We start from the raw sequence: 22,002 nt of genomic DNA on the forward strand, positions 1-22,002 counted from the left end.
ATGCTGGAAAGGAACTTGCCAAATACCCCACCATTCTGCTGTCACCTAGCATTTGTGAGAACTGGTTCTGAAATGTTTCCCATTTGTCTGGTCCTTTGGGTACCTCTCCATGGCAGCATATGCTGCCACCTGGAATGAAGGGAAGCCAAGACTTCCAGTGGCCAGCCTGTCCAATGCTCTCTCCCAAGGAGAAGTCACCCATTCCAGTTTCCTGAGACCTCTGCTCCTAGACAGAGTTTGTGAATTGCTAGTACTGTTATATCAGCCTTCGTTTACAGTTTATCTAATATTCTTGCCCACATACACTACTTCTGGAATTATTTCCCTAGTCCTTTCAAAACTGGAATATGTCTGAGAAAACATCAGGATTTTTTTTGTTTTGTTTTCAAATTCATTGGATGGCAATTAGTAAACAGTACTATAATCTAGAAAATCCTAAATTATCTAGGGCTTTCAAGATAGCTAAATAGTGACCATCTGAATTATAGAGTGTTCCAAGTGTCATTTTATTATTTTTAACATATTCTGTAATATAAACACTTGAGTAGCAAAGTACACCCAAGAGAGGTGTGATCAGATCCATTTTAATGGCATGATGTGGATTGTGAATCTCTGTTTGAAAAGGGTACAACCAAAATGGCTTAAAATCACTGTGTTCCCAAGTGAAAGTTAAATATCTGCCTGCTAATCCTGTTTATGGCTCAGTCCTTGTGCATGTCATAATTTGAGTAAAGAGCTACCTGCCCCACCTGTGTCCACAGGTACAAAGAGGACAGACAGATCAGGGAGAGGACCTAGAATCCAACAGACCTCTGGCAGCTTAAAGTTCCAGAGGTGTGCTGTGCCAAGGACGCTTGCGCCCGTTTAACGGGAACAGGGCCAGGGTGGCGCAGGGTACCACTGTGGGGGATTCTCCTGACTTAGGCTTTCTGTCCCATTGCTAGATTTGTTAGCCATCCACAGTCAAAGTGCATCAGCCAGTCTACTCTGATGACCATACTCTGATAGACCACTAGGGTATTTCTAAACTATGTGTATTTTCTCAATGGAAAAACAGTTTAAAATATGTTTGTAGTTTAAAAAATATTCACATTAAAGAAGGCTAAAGAGCAGAAGTAAAAACTCCCACACTAATCTTTCCTGTGCTCTCTTTCCTCGGAATAACCACAGTTAGCTATTTGGATGTATCTCCTGGCAGAAGATTCTGTATGCATTTTACACATATTGCCTGTGTTTACCTTGCCTATCCCTTGCACACCTACATATTTTCAAACTGGCATCATCCAGGGGTCATTTCCATGATTGTTGCACTTCCTGATTTCTTGGTGGTTGTGCCTTGCAGTCTCTCTGTCATAGAATTTCATGTTTGTGCACCCCCACTGTCAAAACTCTATGAAATATGAAATCAAAAAACAAAAATGGTATTGTTATTTACAGCTCCTCAAGTGGAAGCTTCAGAGGTTTGGGGTGGAGAGTAGGAGGAAGGTCAGTTCAGTTCAGTTCAGTCGTTCAGTCGTGTCCGACTCTTTGTGACCCCATGAATTGCAGCATGCCAGGCCTCCTGTCCATCACCAACTCCCGGAGTTCACTCAAACTCCCATCCATTGAGTCGGTTATGCCATCCAGCCATCTCATCCTCTGTCGTCCCCTTTTCCTCCTGCCCCAAATCCCTCCCAGCATCAGAGTCTTTTCCAATGAGTCAACTCGTCACACGAGGTGGCCAAAGTACTGGAGTTTCAGCTTTAGCATCATTCCTTCCAAAGAACACCCAGGACTGATCTCTTTAGAATGGACTGGTTGGATCTCCTTGCAGTCCATGGGACTCTCAAGAGTCTTCTCCAACACCACAGGTCAAAAGCATCAATTCTTCGGTGCTCAGCCTTCTTCACAGTCCAACTCTCACATCCATACATGACCACTGGAAAAACCATAGCCTTGACTAGACGGACCTTTGTTGGCAAAGTAATGTCTCTGCTTTTGAATATGCTATCTAGGTAGTGGAAGGTAAATGAAAATGTCAGGATTTCTTCCTTAGGTGGTTACAGATGCCTTTTCCAGGTGTGATACAGGGCCTCTGTGTCCTCAGTGTGAAGCATGCTGTTGGTAGGCGGGGTCATGGGCAGATGTTGGAAGATGGCCAGTGCACCAAGATGACCCCTGAGTTTAGCATCTGGCTACTTGAAAACTTCCAGCTCTGACAATAAGAGCTGGATGAGTTTAGTCAGTTATCTCTTAACATCCCAGAAATGTGTTGACCTCTTCTATAAAATTAAGAAAATAGTAAGCTCTACACTACATGCTTCACAGGGCTGCTGTTAAGGCCCAAGTAAGCAGATCTCACTGTGGAGGTACGTTGACAGTCTAGGAGGAACCAGTGTCACTCAAGTTGGTTGGATGGGAAAAAAGTCAACAATTGCTATTTGTTATTGTTGTTGCTATTTGCCACTTCTTGTTGTTGCTATCAGTGGTCTGTAGCCTACAAATAAAGAAATTCTGAGTAGATGACCTTTCGACATGGATTCAGATAGCTCCAGTCTCTGAACTTAGGCTTAGATGAGTTGGAGAGTGATTTTTTTTTTTTTTTCAGTTAGGGATGTAGAAGGTCCCCAGAAATCCCTGGTTATGTCAGGTAGGAGAACTGAGGCTTTGCTGGCTGGTTTTAGTTTGACCTGTGGAGCAAGTTATAATAGTGATAGTAGTAAAAATAGCAATAATCATGACAGGAAACACATAGCATGGACTATGTGTCAGACATTGTTCTGAGCCCTTTATTTTGATTGACTTATGGATGCTGCAAACCACTCCTATGAGAAAATGTGGTTCCATCCCATCTGCACAGTTAAGGAAGCTTGAAGCTTGGAGAGGTTAAGCAACTTGCTCATGATCACGCAGCTGATAAGTAAGAGGGCTTGGATTTGAGCCCAGGAAACAAGGCTCCAGAATAGTTCTTATAATGTGTCATGTGGTAAATTTCCAGGCCCATCCACAGGCACCTTATAAGAGCCTACCCAGGCTTTTCAGCATCATAAAGATGTGACTATTATGACCAGACACTCAAAGGCCCCCACGTACAGCTCTCACTTGGTCTGATGACTATTTATACAACAGTCCCCACAGGGCATCTTCTGCCTCCAGAAGACTGACTTCTTGCCTGAATCATCTTCATTCCCCACCCATGACTTAGGAGACATTCTCCTAAGCACTGAGAATGCCTTTTCTTCAACCATGCTGCTCTGGGAAGCCTTTCCCCACTTCTTCCCACACTAACCCCTTCCTCCCGAGCACCTAGAATGAATAACATGCAGACCTGCCCACACTTGTTGCCCACACTTTTCCTTTTCATTTAGTCTTGTCTCCTCAGCTGACTGAGATGAGAAGCCTCGCTAGGATGGGGTGCACTTCTCCCCTCCATGCTGTGTATACCACAACCTCTGTAAAAAACAGGCTTCTTGACCCATGGAAGGTAAAGTGTATGCAATGGATAATCCATTAGACCTGTGCCCTGACCCCTACTTTCAGGTAGCCCACCCAAATGTTGTCACCACTAACAGCCACAAAACCAAAACCAGTCATGCTTCTAATTCTTTTTTTTTTCTCTTTAAACATTCTAAAATGTCATTCTTGCAGCCAAAGTTCAGATCATTTGATGATGTGACCTTGGGTCATTTTCAGATTTTATGTTGTCTGTCTTCCTGTTTCTTTAAAGTGACTGTAGGCTTTGGGGTCATTGTTTTTTTAGGGATACCAAGTCCCCACTTAAAAGTGGACCAAACGGCAACGCATGGTAAGAACGAGAGCTCAGCGTCCACCGTGATGACCAGGAAGAAGCCAGCCACGGTGGACAGTGTTGCGATCCCACCTGCCCCAGTGTTATCTCTCCTTGCTGCATCGGCAGCAACGTCGGATGCAGGTGAGCACTTCAGATGCTTTGGATTTGCCCCAGGGAAGGTGGGCGTGGCGAAGCCCTCTGGAAATGTGCTTCTGAATACAGGTAAGCGTTCTGTGCTCAGCCAACCTCCCACAGATGCTGAGCACAGGCGCTGTTTCAGCACTGGATTTTTCAAGTGGGACAAGGTCTAAGAAAGGAAGGAGATCATCTCAGAACCTGGAAGCAGAGGTCAGTGAGTAATAGTAACAGTATTAATCACTGAATTCTTCGTAATTACTAGCCTCGGCACAAAGGACCTTATATGTGTCATCTCATGTAACTCATAAAAGAGCTCTCTGGAACAAATACGTGCATCTTCATTCCAGAAGAGGAAGCTAAGGGTAAGGAAACTTGCCCCGGGAAATTTTAGACAGTCAAGATTTCAACTCAGGTCCAAAACACATGGTCTCGACCACTGCATTTCACTATCTCCTGTGCTCACCAGGGTTAGGAGACAATAATCAGCGCTTCCCTGAGGGTCAATTCATTCTGCCTCATGATGTCATGAATTCCTCAATAGCCACCTGGCTCCTCACTAGCAGTTTATAAAATACAAGCTCCTTACTCAGACATCCCTTATGCTCTGCCTTCCATTACTTCACACATCATCTCCTGTATCAACCCCAGTATGCTAGACTCATCCCTACTGCCAGGGAGGAAGACCTTGTGCTTGGCTCAACACCTTTCTTGAGGACAGCCTTACTCAATTCCTATTCACATCCTTCAGATCTTCAAGGCCCAGCAAGTAAGTCACACCTTCTCTGAATACCTATAGCGTGCAGCATCTCTGTCGTGCATTTGGACTGCATAAGAAATGCTTCCTTTAACTTTTCTCTTGTGACAGAATTGTATGTACCTTAGAGATAGAACCCATGATTTAGATTCTTCTGTCTTCATGGCACCCAGAATGATGGCACATTCCATAAAATGTGTTGAATTGATGTACTGGTAAATCGTAGGCATATTGCCGTATTTAGAAATGCCTATTATGATTAGAAGCCCAAGAAGACACTCATTATTGATATTCACTCTAAACCCATCTTCCTCCAGGCAAGAATACTGGAGTGGGTTGCCATGCCCTCCTCCAGGGGATCGTCCCAACCCAGGGATCAAACCCAGGTCTCCCACATTGCAGGTGGATTCTTTAACGTCTGAGCCACCAGAAAAGCCCTCTAATTCAGCAGATTGCTTTAAATAGAGAACTCAACTTGTCTCCATACCCACCTCTTTCACTGAGACCATTGGTAATTAGGAAAGGAGGCCAACTGAAATAACAGAAAGAAGTATTTGGCATGATTTCCCACGTTGAGTCTCACAAAATATCAGTAGGTGTTTTGTGATAGATGTTTTCAAACTTAGATGAGTGTGAGGAATGCTACTCTGTACCTGCTTCCTTCTGCAGGGTTTTCCTAAGCCTTTAATTGACCAGTGTGCACCGTGAAGTTCCAGGAGGGTGAGACACAGAATTTCACGATCTTACCTGACCACACAACCTCATTTTTTTTTCCTGGGAATAGTTCTTAACATCTCTTGGAAATGGTAGTCTTTACCACCACTTGGGAAATCTTGCTTTGAAGAAATGGGATCATCTCTCCAATATGATCAAGAATATTAGCATCTTTCACTTGCTAGGTGTGAAATGAAACGTTTTTGATGGAAATGCCAGGTAAAGGATGCCAGCTATAAGAATAGCTCTCCCTCTAGGAGGGAGAATCACAGAGGAAAGCAGAAGAAGCTGCCCCTGAGACTTGCAGTATCTTTGTGGAAGGGCATCTGTGGATAGAGAAAAGGGCACTGCTACCATTCCTGGAACTCTAGGAATTCATCACTTGGCTGGAGCAAAAGATTTGGGCCAGAGTCTGCATATGTGTGTGTGTGCATGCTAAGTCACTTTAGTTGTGTCCCACTCTTTGCAACACCATGGACTGTAACCCCCCAGGCTCCTCTGTCCATGTGATTCTCCAGGCAAGAATACTGGAGTGGGTTGCTATGCTCCACTCCAGGGGATGTCTCCAACCCAGGGACTGAACCCATGTCTCTTATGTCTCCTGCATTGGCAGGGGTTTTCTTTAGCACTGGTGCCACCTGGGAAGCCCAAAGTATGCATACCCATCCAGATAACTGCTTATTGAACTCTGTCAGTTAAGCTCTGGAGACCTCCCTTTATGGATTTAAAAATTAGCCTGTGTGTTTCCGCCTTTGCTTGCCAAGAATAGATATTTCCCAGAGGCAAAAGACAGGTGATCCCCTGTTTTCCTTTCCTGAACTCTTTCCATCCTGAGTGAGAGAATGCATTCTTGGGATCCCAAGCTTCTACAGGCTCACCTCCTCTATTTGCATTCAATAATTTACAAATATGCCAAATGGGCATAGAAACAGGTGGATATTAAACTTTTAAACCCGCCTTTCTGGTAATAAGAGCTGAGCCAAAGCCCTCCTGTTTCAGGATATAGGAATAGGCTGTTTATTTTTGGCAGTGCTCAAAGGAGAGCCTCACGAGAATTTCACAGATTTGGTCCGTTTCCGGGTCTTAGACTGCTGAGCGGAACTTTACGGGAAAACAAGCTAAAGACCTACTGCAGGTGCTGGAGACCAGACCATCGTGAGATTCCACTCCCCACAGACAAATGTCTTCCCAGAAATCTAAGAGAGTTAGGGTTGCACAACCTGGGCTCATGCCCAGTGCCCCATTTCACATGTGAAGACATTGATGCTTCCAAGATTCAGAAATTTGCCTGAGGTCATGCAGTTGGATTAGAATTCAAATTTCTTGATTTACTGCCTGATTTCCAGTGGAATCTCATTTCTGTCATAGGCCCAACAGTAGCAGAGGCAGACTTCTTTCTCCCTAATTATGGACTTCTAATTTTTTTAGAGAACAGTGAGTGAAACTCATAATTGGATGCTTTAACCAAAGTCAAGTATACAGAAGGCGGTTAATAAATAGTTTCTGGGTTTGATTTCATTCAGTGCGGTGCTTGTACACTGCTGCTGCTGCTGCTGCTGCTGCTGCTGCTAAGTCGCTTCATTCGTGTCCGACTCTGTGCGACCCCATAGACGGCAGCCCACCAGGCTCCCCCATCCCTGGGATTCTCCAGGCAAGAACACTGGAGTGGGTTGCCATTTCCTTCTCCAATGCATGAAAGTGAAAAGTGAAAGTGAAGCCACTCAGTCGTGTCCGACCCTCAGCGAGCCCATGGACTGCAGCCTTCCAGGCTCCTCCATCCATGGGATTTTCCAGGCAAGAGTACTGGAGTGGGGTGCGATGAGAAAACTCACTTTATTGTTTTCTTTAGAGTACCATCTTTCACTATAAATAAGGTAATTTAGAAATTACTTCTGGCTGTATACAGAAATCAACTTATTTTCCAATAGGTCATCATTTCTATGGAATGATTTTGAAAACCCAGACAAGTGCGAGAAGGAAAAGGAAAGAAGAGTAAAATTAAGTTGCTTATAAAGCATAACTAATTTAAGAAATCATTTATTGAGGTATTTTTTTGACCACGTGGCATGAGGTATCCCCAACCAGAGATGGAACCCATCCCCTCTGCAGTGGAAGTACAGGGTCCTAACCACTGGACTGCCAGGGAATTCCCTATTGAGATTTTTAAAATGCTAAAATAATTCAATTAACTTGAAATTCCATTTACTTTAAGGTATCTAGTACAGTCCCTGACACATAGTAGGTGCTGAATAAATAATCACTGAGTGAAATGAATGATTACAAGGGAATAGCTGTATACGTATTCAGTACCAAACAACATGGGAGACATCTGAGAAAAACATGTTTGATATTGGAACTGCTTAACAAGCAAATGGGAAACATTTGACAGACATGTGGTAGGCTGTTGGTAAATACTTGCCAAATAATTTATCAGTCTCTAGTCCTAATGGTATTTTTTTTAGACAGGTGGTCTTTGGTGAAAGAGAAAAAGGAACATTTCCCACTTCATTTTATAAACATGAAATGGAAGAAATGAATGTAGGTCAGAGGCTTAAAAATATGTCTTTTCTAGCTGGTAGGTGTGTGTATGTGTGTATTTTTATTTGTTTAAGGGAATTTTTTTTTAGCTTCTCCAAGTCTGGTAGTCGTGCTGCTTATGAAGTTATTGATTTGGAGGAGGAGGCAGAAAAGGAGCTATAAGAGAGAGTGGCCAGACTGAGAACATGTCAGTCTGTGACCTTCTGGGAGGGAGGGAAGGCAGTGGGAGCCACTGGTGCTCAAGCAGGTCAGCTTTCGTGATCAAACTGCTCAATAGCCATTGATCAGCTGCAGTCCCCTGGCACAGCACAGGAGGTCTGGTTCAAGGCAGCACTGCATCATTATTGTGAGTAATTAGGGCTAATGCAGTGAAAGCTTCAATAAAGTTTGTTCAAAATGATATATAATTTGAAATAACTTCTATTGCCCTGTTCCAATAGTGATTGAATAACCACACCAGATAATGTGCACCTGAATAAGTTAGCCTGATTTTTCTGATCCTCTACACACTGAACTGATTTCTCAAGGAGATTATGGAATGTGTAGAGAGTACAGGGTTTCACTACTAAAACATGCTCCCACACTTTGTATTTAGGATGAGACTATGTTATTAAGTAAATTACAAAGTTTGTAGGCACTTCATAAAACACCAAGAAAATAAATTTCTTTGGTTTCTACACCAAGAGTCCAGAGTAGTAGTGATGGAAAAACAAGCAAATAGGCAGGCATTCCTTTCTTGTTCTCTCTCTCTCTCTCTCTCTCTCACACACACACACTGATAATCTCTCATCTTAAATTCAAATAGGAAAAAAGACATGCATCAAGGTTGCTGTCACCAAATCTCACCTGTTCAAGGTATAGACTTGTTAGAGATGACAGAGGGGCAATGGAGGGAGCATAGCTCTTAGTTTATAGTTTGTATCTGTTTTGTATCAAGGCTAATAAACTACTCTCTCAAACTGCATGATATGTCTTGTTTAGAACTATCAGAGTAAGTGAAAATATTTAAATTTCATAAGTCTATCAAATGTTTAGACATTTTGCTTCTAAAAGCAAAAGGATGAAATAATATCCAGGTGCAAATGCAAGAAGCAATGAACAGGAACTTCAGAATTGTAAAGTAATGTATTTGTTTTTTGTCATATGGGGAATCATGATCTGAAGCTCCTGATCAAAATAACAGGTCAATTCAGCCAAAAGTCTTGTCCTTCAAAAAGAACCAAAATAGAGCAAATATATGTGCAAGTTGATAGGATTTGGAACATCTAAGAGCCATAAGTATACAAACCAAAGAAGTCATCAAATTGTAAAATAAATTTCTCTAAGTCCAGATTAATCACTTAAAATATACAGGAGAAAAAGTTCAAAAAGATCTAGAGAAAATAAAGCTTTATTTAAAAAACATATCACTCAAATGTTCTAAAGGGCTACCTACCCACTGATGTTGAAGTAGCTCAGAATGAGCTCAGTAGCTCAGTAGCAAACAGACTCTGCCTAGCAAGCTCTACTGAACACTGAAGTCCTAAAAGAGCCCCTTCCCTTTGGCTCAAAACTGGACATCCTAGAAAAGCTGAGTTCTTGCTATGGCCAAAGCTGTCCAACTCAATGGACACAAGTTTGAGCAAACTCTAGGAAATAGGGAAGGACAGGGATGCCTGGAATGCTGCAGTCTATGGGGTCACAAAGAGTCGGACACAGCTTAGCGATTGAACAACACGGCTGTAAACATCCCCAAGAAGCAGCATATTCTCCAGAATCTAGCCCCTGCCTTCTGCTCCAACCCCATTTGCCTGAAAACGTCAGCCAGCCCCAAACTCCTTTGGAATCCCCACTGTCAGAGTGTACTTTTCAAAAAACTAAAAACTCATGTCAAAGATTCATTCAGCTCTTTAATGAGGAAACCAACATGGTGATAAAACTGGTCCAGAAAGAATTAGAAATAGAAAATGGCATTGCAGGAATGTAGGCATTGGAGAAAGCATCCTCAGCAAGATTGCTCAGTGAATGTCCTAATGGGCAATAAAACCATAACCTCTGGGCTTATATTTCTACTGGAAAGAAATAATTTGCATATTTTCTGGGCAAAAGTCTACAAGTTAATATATTACCTGGCAGAATCTGAGCCTTTACTCAGCAGTGGATAGTGAATTCAATAAGGGTACATTTCCCTGGATAATTAATCATCCTTGGGCAGGCCTGTGAAATGACGCTACGACTCCAAAAGGACATGCACCCTTCCATTTACCTTGTTTCTAAGTTTTGGCTCATTTTTCTTGACACCACTTGTGGGCTGTGCAACGCTCTAGCTGAACGCATGTGTTCTTGCTTCTGATTGCCTGCACTGGAAGCTCAGTACTCCACTAAAGCAGTGTTCACGTCTGTGGACGGGGAAAAGCATGGTACCCAGCATAAAGGATTATGGTGAGGAATAAATGAAGTAAGCCTTAAGCAAATCTTAGCAGAGTGCCTGACACATAGGAAGAGTTCAGCAAGTAAGTCTTATTGTCGCTGCTACTATTGTTACTGTTAGAAACTCTTACTGTTATTACCTGTTTTCCACCCTGGAATGTTCCTATCTCCTTCACCCACTCCTCAAGCTGTTTGAATATTGAATTCATGATTATTCTTCAAGACTCATCGTAAGTGTCTTCAACTCTAAGAAGGCTTCCCTTACACCCACTTTGAGAATCACCCTACATGAGACACCACATCTTCTGTGCCCCATGGCTCCCTACAAGCCTGTTGATCATTGATCCCTACATTTAATGTGGTGTCTGTGTCATATTCTGCACTGTCCACTGCCCTATTGTCAGACCTTATTTGACTTTTTTAAAACTTATTTTTAATTGGAGGATAATCTCTTTACAATATTGTGCTAATTTTCTACCATACATCAACATGAATCAGCCATAGGTATACATGTGTCCCCTCCCTCTGAACCTTCCTCCTATCTCCCACCTCACCCCACCACATACATGTGGAATCTAGAACGATGATACTGATGAACCTATTTGCAGGGCAGCAACAGAGATGCAGGCATAGTGAACAGACTTGTGGACATAGTCGGGGAAGGCGAGGGATGGACCAATGAATTGAGTGAGTAGCATGGAAACATATACATTCCCATATGTAAATCCAATAGCCAGTGGGAATTTGCTGTATGCCGCAGGGAGCCCAAACCCAGTACTCCTCATTCAACGTTGAAACCCCAGTATCTAGCTCTGAGGTGGCATGGGCAAACAATAGCTAATCATTAAATACTAGTCAAAATGAACTGGACAACTGTCTCCTGCACAAGACCATCTGTTGCACAAAAACACATACTCTAGCATGATATTTACTAGAGTTAAGAGGCATTGATTTGCTTTTATTTTCCATGTCAGCCCCAGAAACAGCAAATCATCCTGAGACTGTTCTGCAAAAGGAGCAACCTGAGAGGGACCTCTGAGGCCTCTAGAATCTTCTGTTCAGTAGTAGCAGACCAGCTTCTGGCTAGTCCACCAGGATATCCTCCAAGGAAGATTGTTTTCAAGTTAAAGATAAAAAACAGCCTAAATGGCATGGTCTATTTGGTAAATGGGTATGTGCTTATACAGAGGAGGAGGAACTTGTACACATAAATGTTTTCCTTTACTCAGAAATCCTTTGGGGTTTTCAGGGTGAACTTCTCAGTGGAAAGCTGGAGTTTACACTGGCCTATGCTGATGCGTACTTAATTATTTTATATATACCATTCTTGAATTCTGCCCAAAGTATTGATTTCTGGAGGGCAGCAACCATTTCCTGTTTAAGATTTGTTCCATTCAATGAGTATTGAGTAACCCATGAATTTCCAGAACCTTGGGCTAAATGGGATGAAAACAAGAGAAAAAAGATTCAGGAACACTGCTATTAAGCAACATTTAATCATATTTGGGTGTCAAGAACCTCCTGCAGAGCTGGGTTACATAGTAGATACTCAGTAAACATGCCTGGACTGGATTTAACTAATTTTGCTCTCTCCAGAGCTGAAATTTTAGGAAAGACAGAGGGTTTAATGTCAGGTTGGAAAGTGCTATGCCTGTGAGAAGTTTAACTCAATTTATCTTCTCCGAATGCTTTGTACAGATTACACTCCCAACCACCTCTTGCTACAATCAGACCCTCTTAAAAACAGAATAATGATAATAATACAATTTATCATCTTCCTAGTGATAGTATCATTCACACCTTCATCGAAGCCCAGTGGGAGGTTTGGCTGTGAGGCATCACACACCAGGGGAGTCAGGTGCGATCATTGTAATAATGATCCCACGCTCAGAAATGCGGGAAAGAAAACCTCCCACACGTGAAGTGATTTCTATTAAGATACTCATTTTATATCAAATATTCAAACTCCTCTTTATAAACAGGAGAGAATGAAAGGACAGTCTTTCAGGGCAGATTTTATGTGGCCGAGAACAAAAGGGCACAAATATTTTACGATCAGTTTTGAGATGAAAGTGACATGCCTGCCTTATTCATTGGCTCTTTCCATTTCCAGAAGTCTAATTAGATTGTTAGTTTAATGGTAGTGAGATAATTTAGTGGCCACTGAAAGCAATTGTGTTAATGAGAAGGGGGGACAGTGCTTTTGGTTTCCTGTAATTAATGGAGAGTTTTTGAAAAACTTCTTGGTTCCAGTGAAGTTGGCATACTGAGCCCAGCTGTGAAGGGGGACAGGGTCTTTCCTGCTTATTGCTGCGGAAATGGCCTCAGGCAGCGTGGAAGAACTGTGTAATGACTGTCATTAAGAATGATCTTTAGTGGTCCAGGCAGACTGTAAGTCAGTCTAAGAGACTGAAGAAAGAGGTTTAGAGAGAATAAACAGGTGTGACAGAGAAAGAGACAGACAGACATAGAGAGAGGTACAACTCACCCGCAGCCCACTTCACTCTACCTTGGAGAGTCATTGTGATAATCCCAGAGCACCTCCCAGGGGGATTCCTTCTCCTACTTATACTGGAATTGACAAGACTGATTTAGAATAGACTAGAAGGGATTTCTGCAAACCCCTTCATGTTGCAGCTGAGGAAATTGAGCCCAGAGAAGTAAACTGAATTACAAATATTACCTGCTAGAAATTAGGAAACCTGGACTCTTTCTGGCTACCACACAGATGTAAAGTTAAAACTGGATTTGAAATTCAAGGACCAGTGTTATTGCATAGCCTGCAGTACTTAATTTCCTTAGGTGAGTAACAGTGTAAGACTTCTGAGTCTCAGTTTCCTCATCAGTGAGATAGGAAAAATAATTTCTGCTTTTTAGGCAGTGATGAGAAAGAAATGAAATAGCAGATAAAAACACCAATCACATACTCAAAACAATATATTACTGTCTTATGACCCCTCTCATGTCAAAAATGAAGTCATGTCATGCTATGATTTAATCATGTAAGTCATAATTTAGTCATGTTATGACTCAGATCATAACACCCATTAACTATCTTTAGAAGTTTTATCCTCACTGCATGCATGCGTGCTCAGTTGCTTCAGTCGTGTCTGACTCTGGACTGCAGCCCACCAGGCTCCTTTGTCCATGGGGATTCTCTAGGCAAGAATACTAGAGTGGGTTGTCATGCCATCCTGCAGGGCATCTTCACAACACAGGGATTGAACCTGAGTCTCTTATGTCTCTTGAATTGGCCGGTGGGCTCTTTACCACTAGCACCACCTGGGAAGCCCCTTTATTCTCACTACCTCCTCCAAATACTCTTACTTCATGCCACCTGTTAAGGGCTTCATATTAAGCGCATCTTACTGAAACTTCTAGAAGGTTTTGTTACAAATTGTCAAATATTTTTTAAGTACCTGCCACAGTGATACATGCAAGTGAATACTGGCCCTTGCCCTAGGGAAACGTTCACACTATTTGGGAAGACCTGACTCTAAAACATGAAATGGCCAAATAATATTTTTAAATTAATAGATTGAATAACAGTCTCAGATACTAACAGAGCTATCATTTAGCAACTAATAAATCATTAGTTTCCAGTTGAATGGCACTAAGGGAGTTTGGAGGACACTGAGATAACCTGGGGAGAGAAGAGTTGAGATGGCCCTCGAAGGATGGATCAAATTAAATAAGTAGACAGAAGCAGAAAAGACAGGTTTACAGCATCTCTAAGATAGATGTGTATGTAGAAATAATGACAGATAAGGCTGGAAGAAAGGTTTGGGGTCAGAACCTGGAGTCCTTGAAATTCTAGAATGAGTCATGGTGATTCTTCTGAAGGACAATGATAGCAAAATAAAGTCATGGGCCAATAGCTGTCTGCAGTTGTATTTCAATTGACCTACACAGGTTTATACATTTTTTAAAAAGTTAATTTGTAGATTTTCAACATCAGGTTTACATAATAATCAGAGTTCTGGTTTTTTGGAAACCAGATTATCTGATAAATTTGGACTCAGATTCCTACCTGACAACAATGGTTGATACAGAATAACATTTGTCCCATTGGATGGGCCATATTCTCATTATTTTCACATGTCCTCCTCTATTTACCCCCACCTTCTTTCATAATCCTGGTCAACCTCACTCATTATATTGGCTGTCTGGCTCCCTATACAGAACCCTTAAAGGCATGTGACCTTGAGACAGCAACAGGATCAAAGCAATGTGAAGAAGACCTAGTCTAGCAGAAGTAGAACAGGTGATCTACTTGTTCTACTTGATCTACTTGTGATCTAGAACACAGTAATACCTGTGTTATTTAACTGTGAAATTTGGGAGCTGGAAAAGCCCTTTGAAATTGGGAAAACCAGGGAAACCCAGGATTTCTCCTGGTCCCGTTCCTTGTCTTCTTTGCTTTCTTAGTAGGGAAATATGGTATGAAACTCACTTTGAAATAGGGCAGCCCTTGCTTGAATCCATGAATCCATGACTTATGTGTCCTTTGGAGCAATTATTTATTCTCTTAGGTCTGAGTTTTCACCTCTGTTCAATAGAGATAGTAATGTCTTCACTTGGTTGTGATCACAATTAAATGAGGAAATACGTGAAATACTGCAGACTGCACTGTGGGTTCTCCAGAAATGTTCATTTCTCCCCCTTTCCTATAGTTTCGTATGAGAGCAGAGGCGATACAGTCCACTTACCTTTTATGGTCTATGGTATGACACAAAGAGTAATTGCTACAAAAACAATCATTGAGTAAATTAATGATTTTTTAAAAAAGCATACATACACCCCACTACACCCCCAGCAAAGAATAGAATGTCTTTTTCTCCTCTCTTCCCCACCCAAGACTCCTAAAATGTGACATCTGTTATTTTAATGTCCCTTGTAAGTAATGTTGTTAGTTTGCTTTATGAGGTCTACTTTTCAAAGAGACACAAGGAGAGAACTTAGCTGCTTACCATCTCTCTCAGAGTTCCTCACCAGTTCAAGAATCCTCTTCCCTAGGAATTGTTCTGTGTTTCCTTGAAATTTCTTTAAATTAAGAGAAACCAGATAGCCTTCATACAACAATAAGGAAACGTGAATCTGTGCTACCAATGGGCAATTTCAAAGGACAGTGAGAAGGTACTGACGGAGGGAATTTCAACTCTTCAGTGTTCCCAGCGATGTCTGTGAACACCCTGTGTGGCCTGGACCCAGGGCTTGCCCCATAAAGATGACAGAGCTCAGAACAAAAGAGAGTACACCTGATACTACCTTTAAATTCAGCAGGGGATCAGACCAGCCTCAAGCAGTGTTCCTCGGTTGTTGGGAATAGTTTCAGTGCTCAGAAACAGTCCTCCAAGGGATTTTCTTGCCCTCCAATACCTGAAGATATTTTGAGAGGACTTTCATTATTTTGAAATTCAGTTTTTTGTCAGTGCCTTTTAGGTACAATCCTGGTCTTTGTCTTGTGCAAGTTGCTAGAGTTAAGTGATTTGGGCTTTACATATGGAAAGTTCATTTTGTTGTGTAATTAATGAGAAGCAGACTTTGGGAAGCTGATGATCCAGGCCCTTATTTATATGAGAGCATATGTCTGTGTTTTGTTTATGACTCACTCTCTTACTCCACGCATTGTAACTTGGGTTTGTTTACACTAACTTTTCCTAGAATCCAAGCCACATGGTATATGAGCCAATAATTTATGGTCTCTCAAAGGAAAAGATGATGAATGAGTGTTTTCCTGTTAAATTGTCAAATCTTAAATTGAGGAAGAAATATTTGCTGCCTTGTGTCTATCCAAGCTTTTATTTGGAAAAAAAAAAAAAAAAAGCGATAATAACAACAAACCCAACCTATTGATTTAGTGCTCAGAACTTAAATGTATAGATAATTTGCCAAAAGAGCTATGACCACTCCCCCACAATAAACCATTATAATTCTGATCCAGATGTTCAGCCATGAGAAGACCTTTCATCTCCCCACCCATCCTCTGTCTCTGTCACTCTCATTTCTGGTGTTACATAATCAATATATAACATGTACTTGTCTCCTTTTTCCAAGGGACCATAGTTTTCATTAATCAGTGGACTTAAATGTTCAAGCTTGTTTTCTTAATGGCACTTAATAAATTCTAAACTTGTTTCTTTCATCGAAGCTTCGCTTCTCCTATGAGGTGGTTTGGAGTTCAGCCTGTATTTCATAGTACTTCAGTGCTTTTGATCGTAGCTTGGATACTCCAACAGCTAATGGTGCTCTGAGGAGAGCAGTGAACAGCTGAAATATGTGAGGATCTAGTTTAATTTACAGTGATTTGGATCACCTTCAATGAGTCCTTTTCTATTTTACACACAGATTTTACAAAATAGATGGTAAGTGTTGGTTTAGGTTGGAGCACATGGATTGTCCATTTCAAGTAAGTGAGCTGAGCTCTGTACTAGGACCTCACCTAAGAGAGCTGGAACTGAGTGCCCAGCACAGCACCTGGCACAGAGTGAGCTCAGTCCCTGTTTGTTCTAAGAATAAATAAGAATGGCTAAGATATGGTCCTTGTGCCTTACGAAAAAACAATTTAAAAGAAGAGATAAGTGCAGAGTAATCCCATCATCTTAAAACAGGACACACTTTGTGAAGTGCCATCAGAGAGACATAAGCAATGTACAGGACCAGAAAGATTAACACTGAAATGAGAGTCCTTTTTGGCTTTTAGGGAGAGGACTTCATTTGAATGAATTCCAGCAGAAACTGGAAAGCCCTGGAACCACAACTAGCATTGTTTTGTTTTGTTTTTGTCTTTTCTTTTCCCACTAGGGCTGGAGAATTGCCTCTGGATAAAAGAAAAATGTAAGACTTCTCTTTTCCCTCTCCAACATGAGATGCAATATCCTTTCTGGCAGAAATAATAGAGTTGGGCATACACCTGTGGGCTACGCAAAGTTATTGTTTCTGTGGTACACCCTTCATTTACTAACCAGACACAAACATATGTGAAAGTCTAAAGCAATGGGTATAAATTGTTTGCTGGTTTTATGAAGAATTTAGGGATATTTCGTTGTGTAAGTTGACATCTTTTCTGGAAAAACTTCAATAAAGAGAAAAATAGTAGCATGCATTTGAGTCACACGAATCATGCTCAGAAGGGGTTAAAGCAAAAGTTGACATGTGGGTATTCAGATTCTCTGGAAACTTCACAAACCTGGGCTCTCTCTGAGAAAACACAAATAAGATTCCAGACTTTCACAATAGATTAAAACCAGTAAAATTAAATTTTGCAGATTTAAATAGAAGACTTGCATTTAAGCTCAAAAACCAATTCCATGTAGCAATGGCCAAGTTTGGTGGCCAAACTTATGAAAGTGTTTAAGAGAGTTAATTGAGCTTCCATTTAATGTGAACCAACCATGTGATGTTGCTGGAAAAAAAAAAAAAAGGAGGCTTTTTGGTTGTTTGTTTTTATGTAGTTCACATTAAGTGTAGTGCCATATGCATTCATCACTTCATACTTGGAAAATCAGTTCCATCCTGGGCAACAAAATTTAAGGTGAGATTTGTCAGATGATTAAATCTCCAGTGGAGGGTAATCAAAATGGAATATAGTTTAGAATTAATTTCATATGCACATAGATGAAGGAATTGAGGACATTTTACCTAGAACAGAGAAGACTTGGAGGTATATAGCTATTTTTACAGAATCATATTTATTCCGAAGTAAATGTCCTGCCAAGGAATTGAGAGATTTGTCTGAAGGCACACAGTACTGAGGGGTGAAAAATCAAGATGAGCACTTCATTCTCCAAATGTCCTGGTCAATATGTTTTCTATCAGATTGTAAACAAAAGTCTGAGTTTTAAGTAAACTCAAATGCAATCATTAAGACCAAATAGAAAACAAAACATGAATACCAACCATTTGATGTAATTCTTAAAGTTCTAGCATAGTCAATAAGGATTTATTTCATCCAAGCCTAAATATTAAAAATGTGAAAATTTTCATAAGATCATGTCTGTTACATTATTCTTTGTTCTTCCTTATTTTTCTATTTTCTTTTTCAAAACTTACAAGAGAGAAAGAAAGTCTCTCGTGATCACTTATGAACACATATCTACAATAGCTGAAGTATTATATAAGTGATGGTATTTACAGTTAAGAATACTGCTATGCCACATTTGAGAGGAAAGAAAAGAGAAATAAAGAGCCCTTTGAGAGGTTGCAGCTACCCCCGCCGCGTGACCACCTGGCATGCTGTGAGACTCAACAGATGTAGCGTCAAACTTTTTGGCATTAACTGCACTTCTATCCAGCCTCTCACGTTGTCTAGTCAGTCTGCTGGGGCTTGAGCCGCATGCAACATACAAAAACCAAAGTTGATTGAACACAGAGTCAGGCTAAATGGCTCTCGTATTCCTCAGCTAATGAGTGCCGCCACTCTCAGTTCACTCCTCACCAAGCCACTCTGACTCTATTAAGTATCACTCTCAGAAAAACTCCCGGACTTAAAATTCTTCTGTAGATTCATCCTGGGCAATTCCTGCTAATAATATGCACAGTTCACTTTGAGGTTGATATAGTTGCCCCTATTTCTTGTTTTCTGGTCTCTGAGCTCATTCCCTTCATCAAGCTTTCTCAGGCCTGCTAAAGTCCTGGTTCCCTTTCTCAGAGATTCTCTGAGCAACCTGGCAGTGTTCTTGCTTGGCTTAGTCTCTCTCTGGAGGCTAGTCACCACCGCCTTTATCTGTCCAAAACTGCAGGTGGTTTGTCCAAAACCCAGGCTCATGAAAGGACTGGCATTTTAACCCCATGGTCAGAAAAGTCAAGGATTCTGAAAACCTAGGAACCAGGACCTCAGAACTGCCTTTCCAAAACATGGAGGTCAGCATCAAATCCCACTCCAGAGGCTCTCCATGAATGAAACACTCTTTTGACTGTCTTGGAATTGCATGCAATTCAATTCAAGGTGCTCTAGGGAATATGCAGATTAATGATGTTAGGCTTTGGTTTCTAGGGCTTAGAAGCTGAAACAATCCAACAGGAAATATTAATCAAGCATCTACTATGAGAAAGGAACTATTGTTCTCTTCATTATGAGGGGTACAAAGAAGAACACATGCTGTCTTCAAGAAGCTTTAATGACTTCTTAAGCTATGGATTCATAGAAAGTTAAATTCCTCTAGGATTAAATACTCAGTAAATAAAGTCTTCAGGAGCCTAGAAAAACAAAGGAAAACTTTTTAAGCAGTTCAAATTTTTGATCATGAGGTGATATCAGTAAAATAATTTTGAACATTATCCCCATGTAAATACATATGTGCAGTTTTAAAATGTAAATTTGAAAAGTTGAGACAAAGCTGAAATAAATAATATTCTCAAAATAAATTGAAATTTCATTGAACTGTATTATTAGTGAAACAAAAATATTTTCTCTGTCATCAAAATTTTATACTAATTTTAATATTTTTAATAATGTTTCAGAGAGAACCAAGTGATTGCATTTGAATACTTCTTTTTGAAAATCTTGGGTTTTAACACTTGTGACTAAGCAATTTGAAGATTTCATTTCAAATCCAGTTTGTTTCAGTACTTGACAGTAGACGTTATAGGTTAAAATGGTATTTCATATAAACATAGGTCCAAAAGGAGAAAGTGCCTCATTTTGAATCATAGCACTGTTTTTTTCAATCCCATCCATCAACTAAGCAAGGGTTTTTGTTGTTGTTGAAATTAGACTAACCAACTTCCTTTATTAACAGTCAGATGGTCTTGCATATCAAAAGGCATTGCGTTTTTTAATGAGCTCAGATCTCTGAAAACATTTCCAATCAATTTCAAAAATTGCTGTCTCTGTAAGATGAGTTGGCTTCTAAAAGCAGTTACTTTCTTGCCCATTTTCCCCTAAAGGGGCATTAAGGGCTTTTTTTGTTTTTTAACAATTGCAAGGTAACATTATAGACAGCCTATTGACAGCACCAAGAAGGTGAAAATATTTAGAATCCTTCTCTCAAAGTAAAGAAAATTGCCAGATTCATCTTGGAAAATAGCAACGTCTTTATACTGCTGCAAGTTTGCTGCAAGGTAACCAATGAAACTCTGTGTGGTATATGACATATTTCACTGATATTCTTGGTCTCATTACAAAGTATTTTCATTTTTTGTGAAAAACTTTTTTTTTAACTGATTAAAGATCTTAATTTTCTAAACTTCACCATGTACAAGACCTGACAACACCCAAAGGGAATAAACTGATGGGATGCCATCAATCCCTTGAATGCATATGGTCTCCTCTTTTCCCAGGGACTTCATGCCCAACTGTGACAGGTGATACATTATCTGATATGCAGCCCAAATACGGGCATCATCCACCATTGCTCCTTATATTAAGCATTGGACTGCTTAACATGGTTTTTATTTTTCAGATAAAAATATAAATTAAAGTATTATTATGTTTCTCTTGCAGCCCGGTTTCCTCCTTGGGGAACATACACCCCACTTGAGAGCCTGCCAATTTAGAACAGCATCCAGATCTGGAGCGGCAGAGAGGAGCCCCCACACATGAACACACAGGCACACACCTACTGCTCCACCTCTCCATAGTCACACTGCTCTCCTCACCTCCTACCTTCCCTTTCCCCACAGAGACAAGTGAAAAGGAGCAAAACAAAGACCAGGGTCTCCTCAGCCATTGCAGCTGAGATAGAATGTACCCTCAGCATTGTAGCTGAGATAGAATGTTCTGTCAAAATAAAACCCTAAGAGGAAGCTATCATTTAGTGGTTCCAGCAGTTACTATGCTTTAAACAAGCTAGTTACATTTTCAAAGAAACCCCCAACTATATTAATGTGACTTTCAGAACAGAATGGAAGCACACCATTCTATCGGTGACAAGTCTCCCACATCTGCTAACCCTTAATTCTAAATTATGGCTTTCAAATTGGAAAGCAGTGTTATATCGCACGTGTGCTGATGACCGGCAGTGACTCTGATGTGCCTTGCCCCACAGAGGCCTCACCGGCCAAGGGAACTTGCCATCTTTTTCAAATGAGCTTTTAAGACCAGGACACAGAAGGTTAATTTAAATTCTAAGGAAGAAGGAAAGTTCCTTGCATGCCAAGGAAAGTTGCTTCATATATTCTATTAGAAAATAAAAAGTAGCATTAGGAAAACAAGAGATCATTACTGAGTTAAAAGTACAGAAGTATCCAAAAAAAATGCTCAATTTACATGCATGCTAGCATGCATGCGAGCTCAGTCATATTCAACTCTTTGCGACCTCATGGACTGTAGGCCACCGCTCCGAAATGAAGCCTGTCCATGAAATTTTCCAGGCAAGGATACTGGAGTGGGTTGCGGATCTTCCCAACCCAGGGATAAAACCCAAGTCTTCTGCATTGGCAGGCAGATTCTTTACTAGCTGAGCCACCAGGGGAGCTTTACTTTTACTAGAAAGTAAAAAGTAGCATTAGGAAAACAAGAGATCATCACTGAGTTAAGTACAGAAGTATCCCCAAAATGTACAGTTTACATGGGAGAACAGTCAAATTCCCTTGAACTTGTATTTGTTGCCCATGTGTTACATACCAGATCTTGTCCTGCTGTGTGGATAGCTCTGGGAGGACATAGGAAAGTCATGGCCTGTGCCTGCAAAGAAATCTTCTAACGTGTATCAACATACAAAGCGGCTTCAGACTGCAT

The 22,002-nt window shown here is 40.8% G+C and overlaps 1 protein-coding gene across 1 annotated transcript in view; it reads left to right on the forward strand.

Moving 5' to 3' along the window:
* SETBP1 (SET binding protein 1) overlaps nt 1–22,002 on the forward strand; it is a 408,012-nt gene that overhangs the window by 374,930 nt on the left and 11,080 nt on the right. Inside the window, exon 5 of the mRNA XM_027526134.1 lies at nt 3,740–3,910. Within this exon, the coding sequence (XP_027381935.1) occupies nt 3,740–3,910 (171 nt within the window). The remainder of the gene's footprint in view (nt 1–3,739; nt 3,911–22,002) is intronic.

Source organism: Bos indicus x Bos taurus, chromosome 24 (genome assembly GCF_003369695.1).
Source record: "Bos indicus x Bos taurus breed Angus x Brahman F1 hybrid chromosome 24, Bos_hybrid_MaternalHap_v2.0, whole genome shotgun sequence".
In the NCBI taxonomy this organism is placed as follows: domain Eukaryota; kingdom Metazoa; phylum Chordata; class Mammalia; order Artiodactyla; family Bovidae; genus Bos; species Bos indicus x Bos taurus.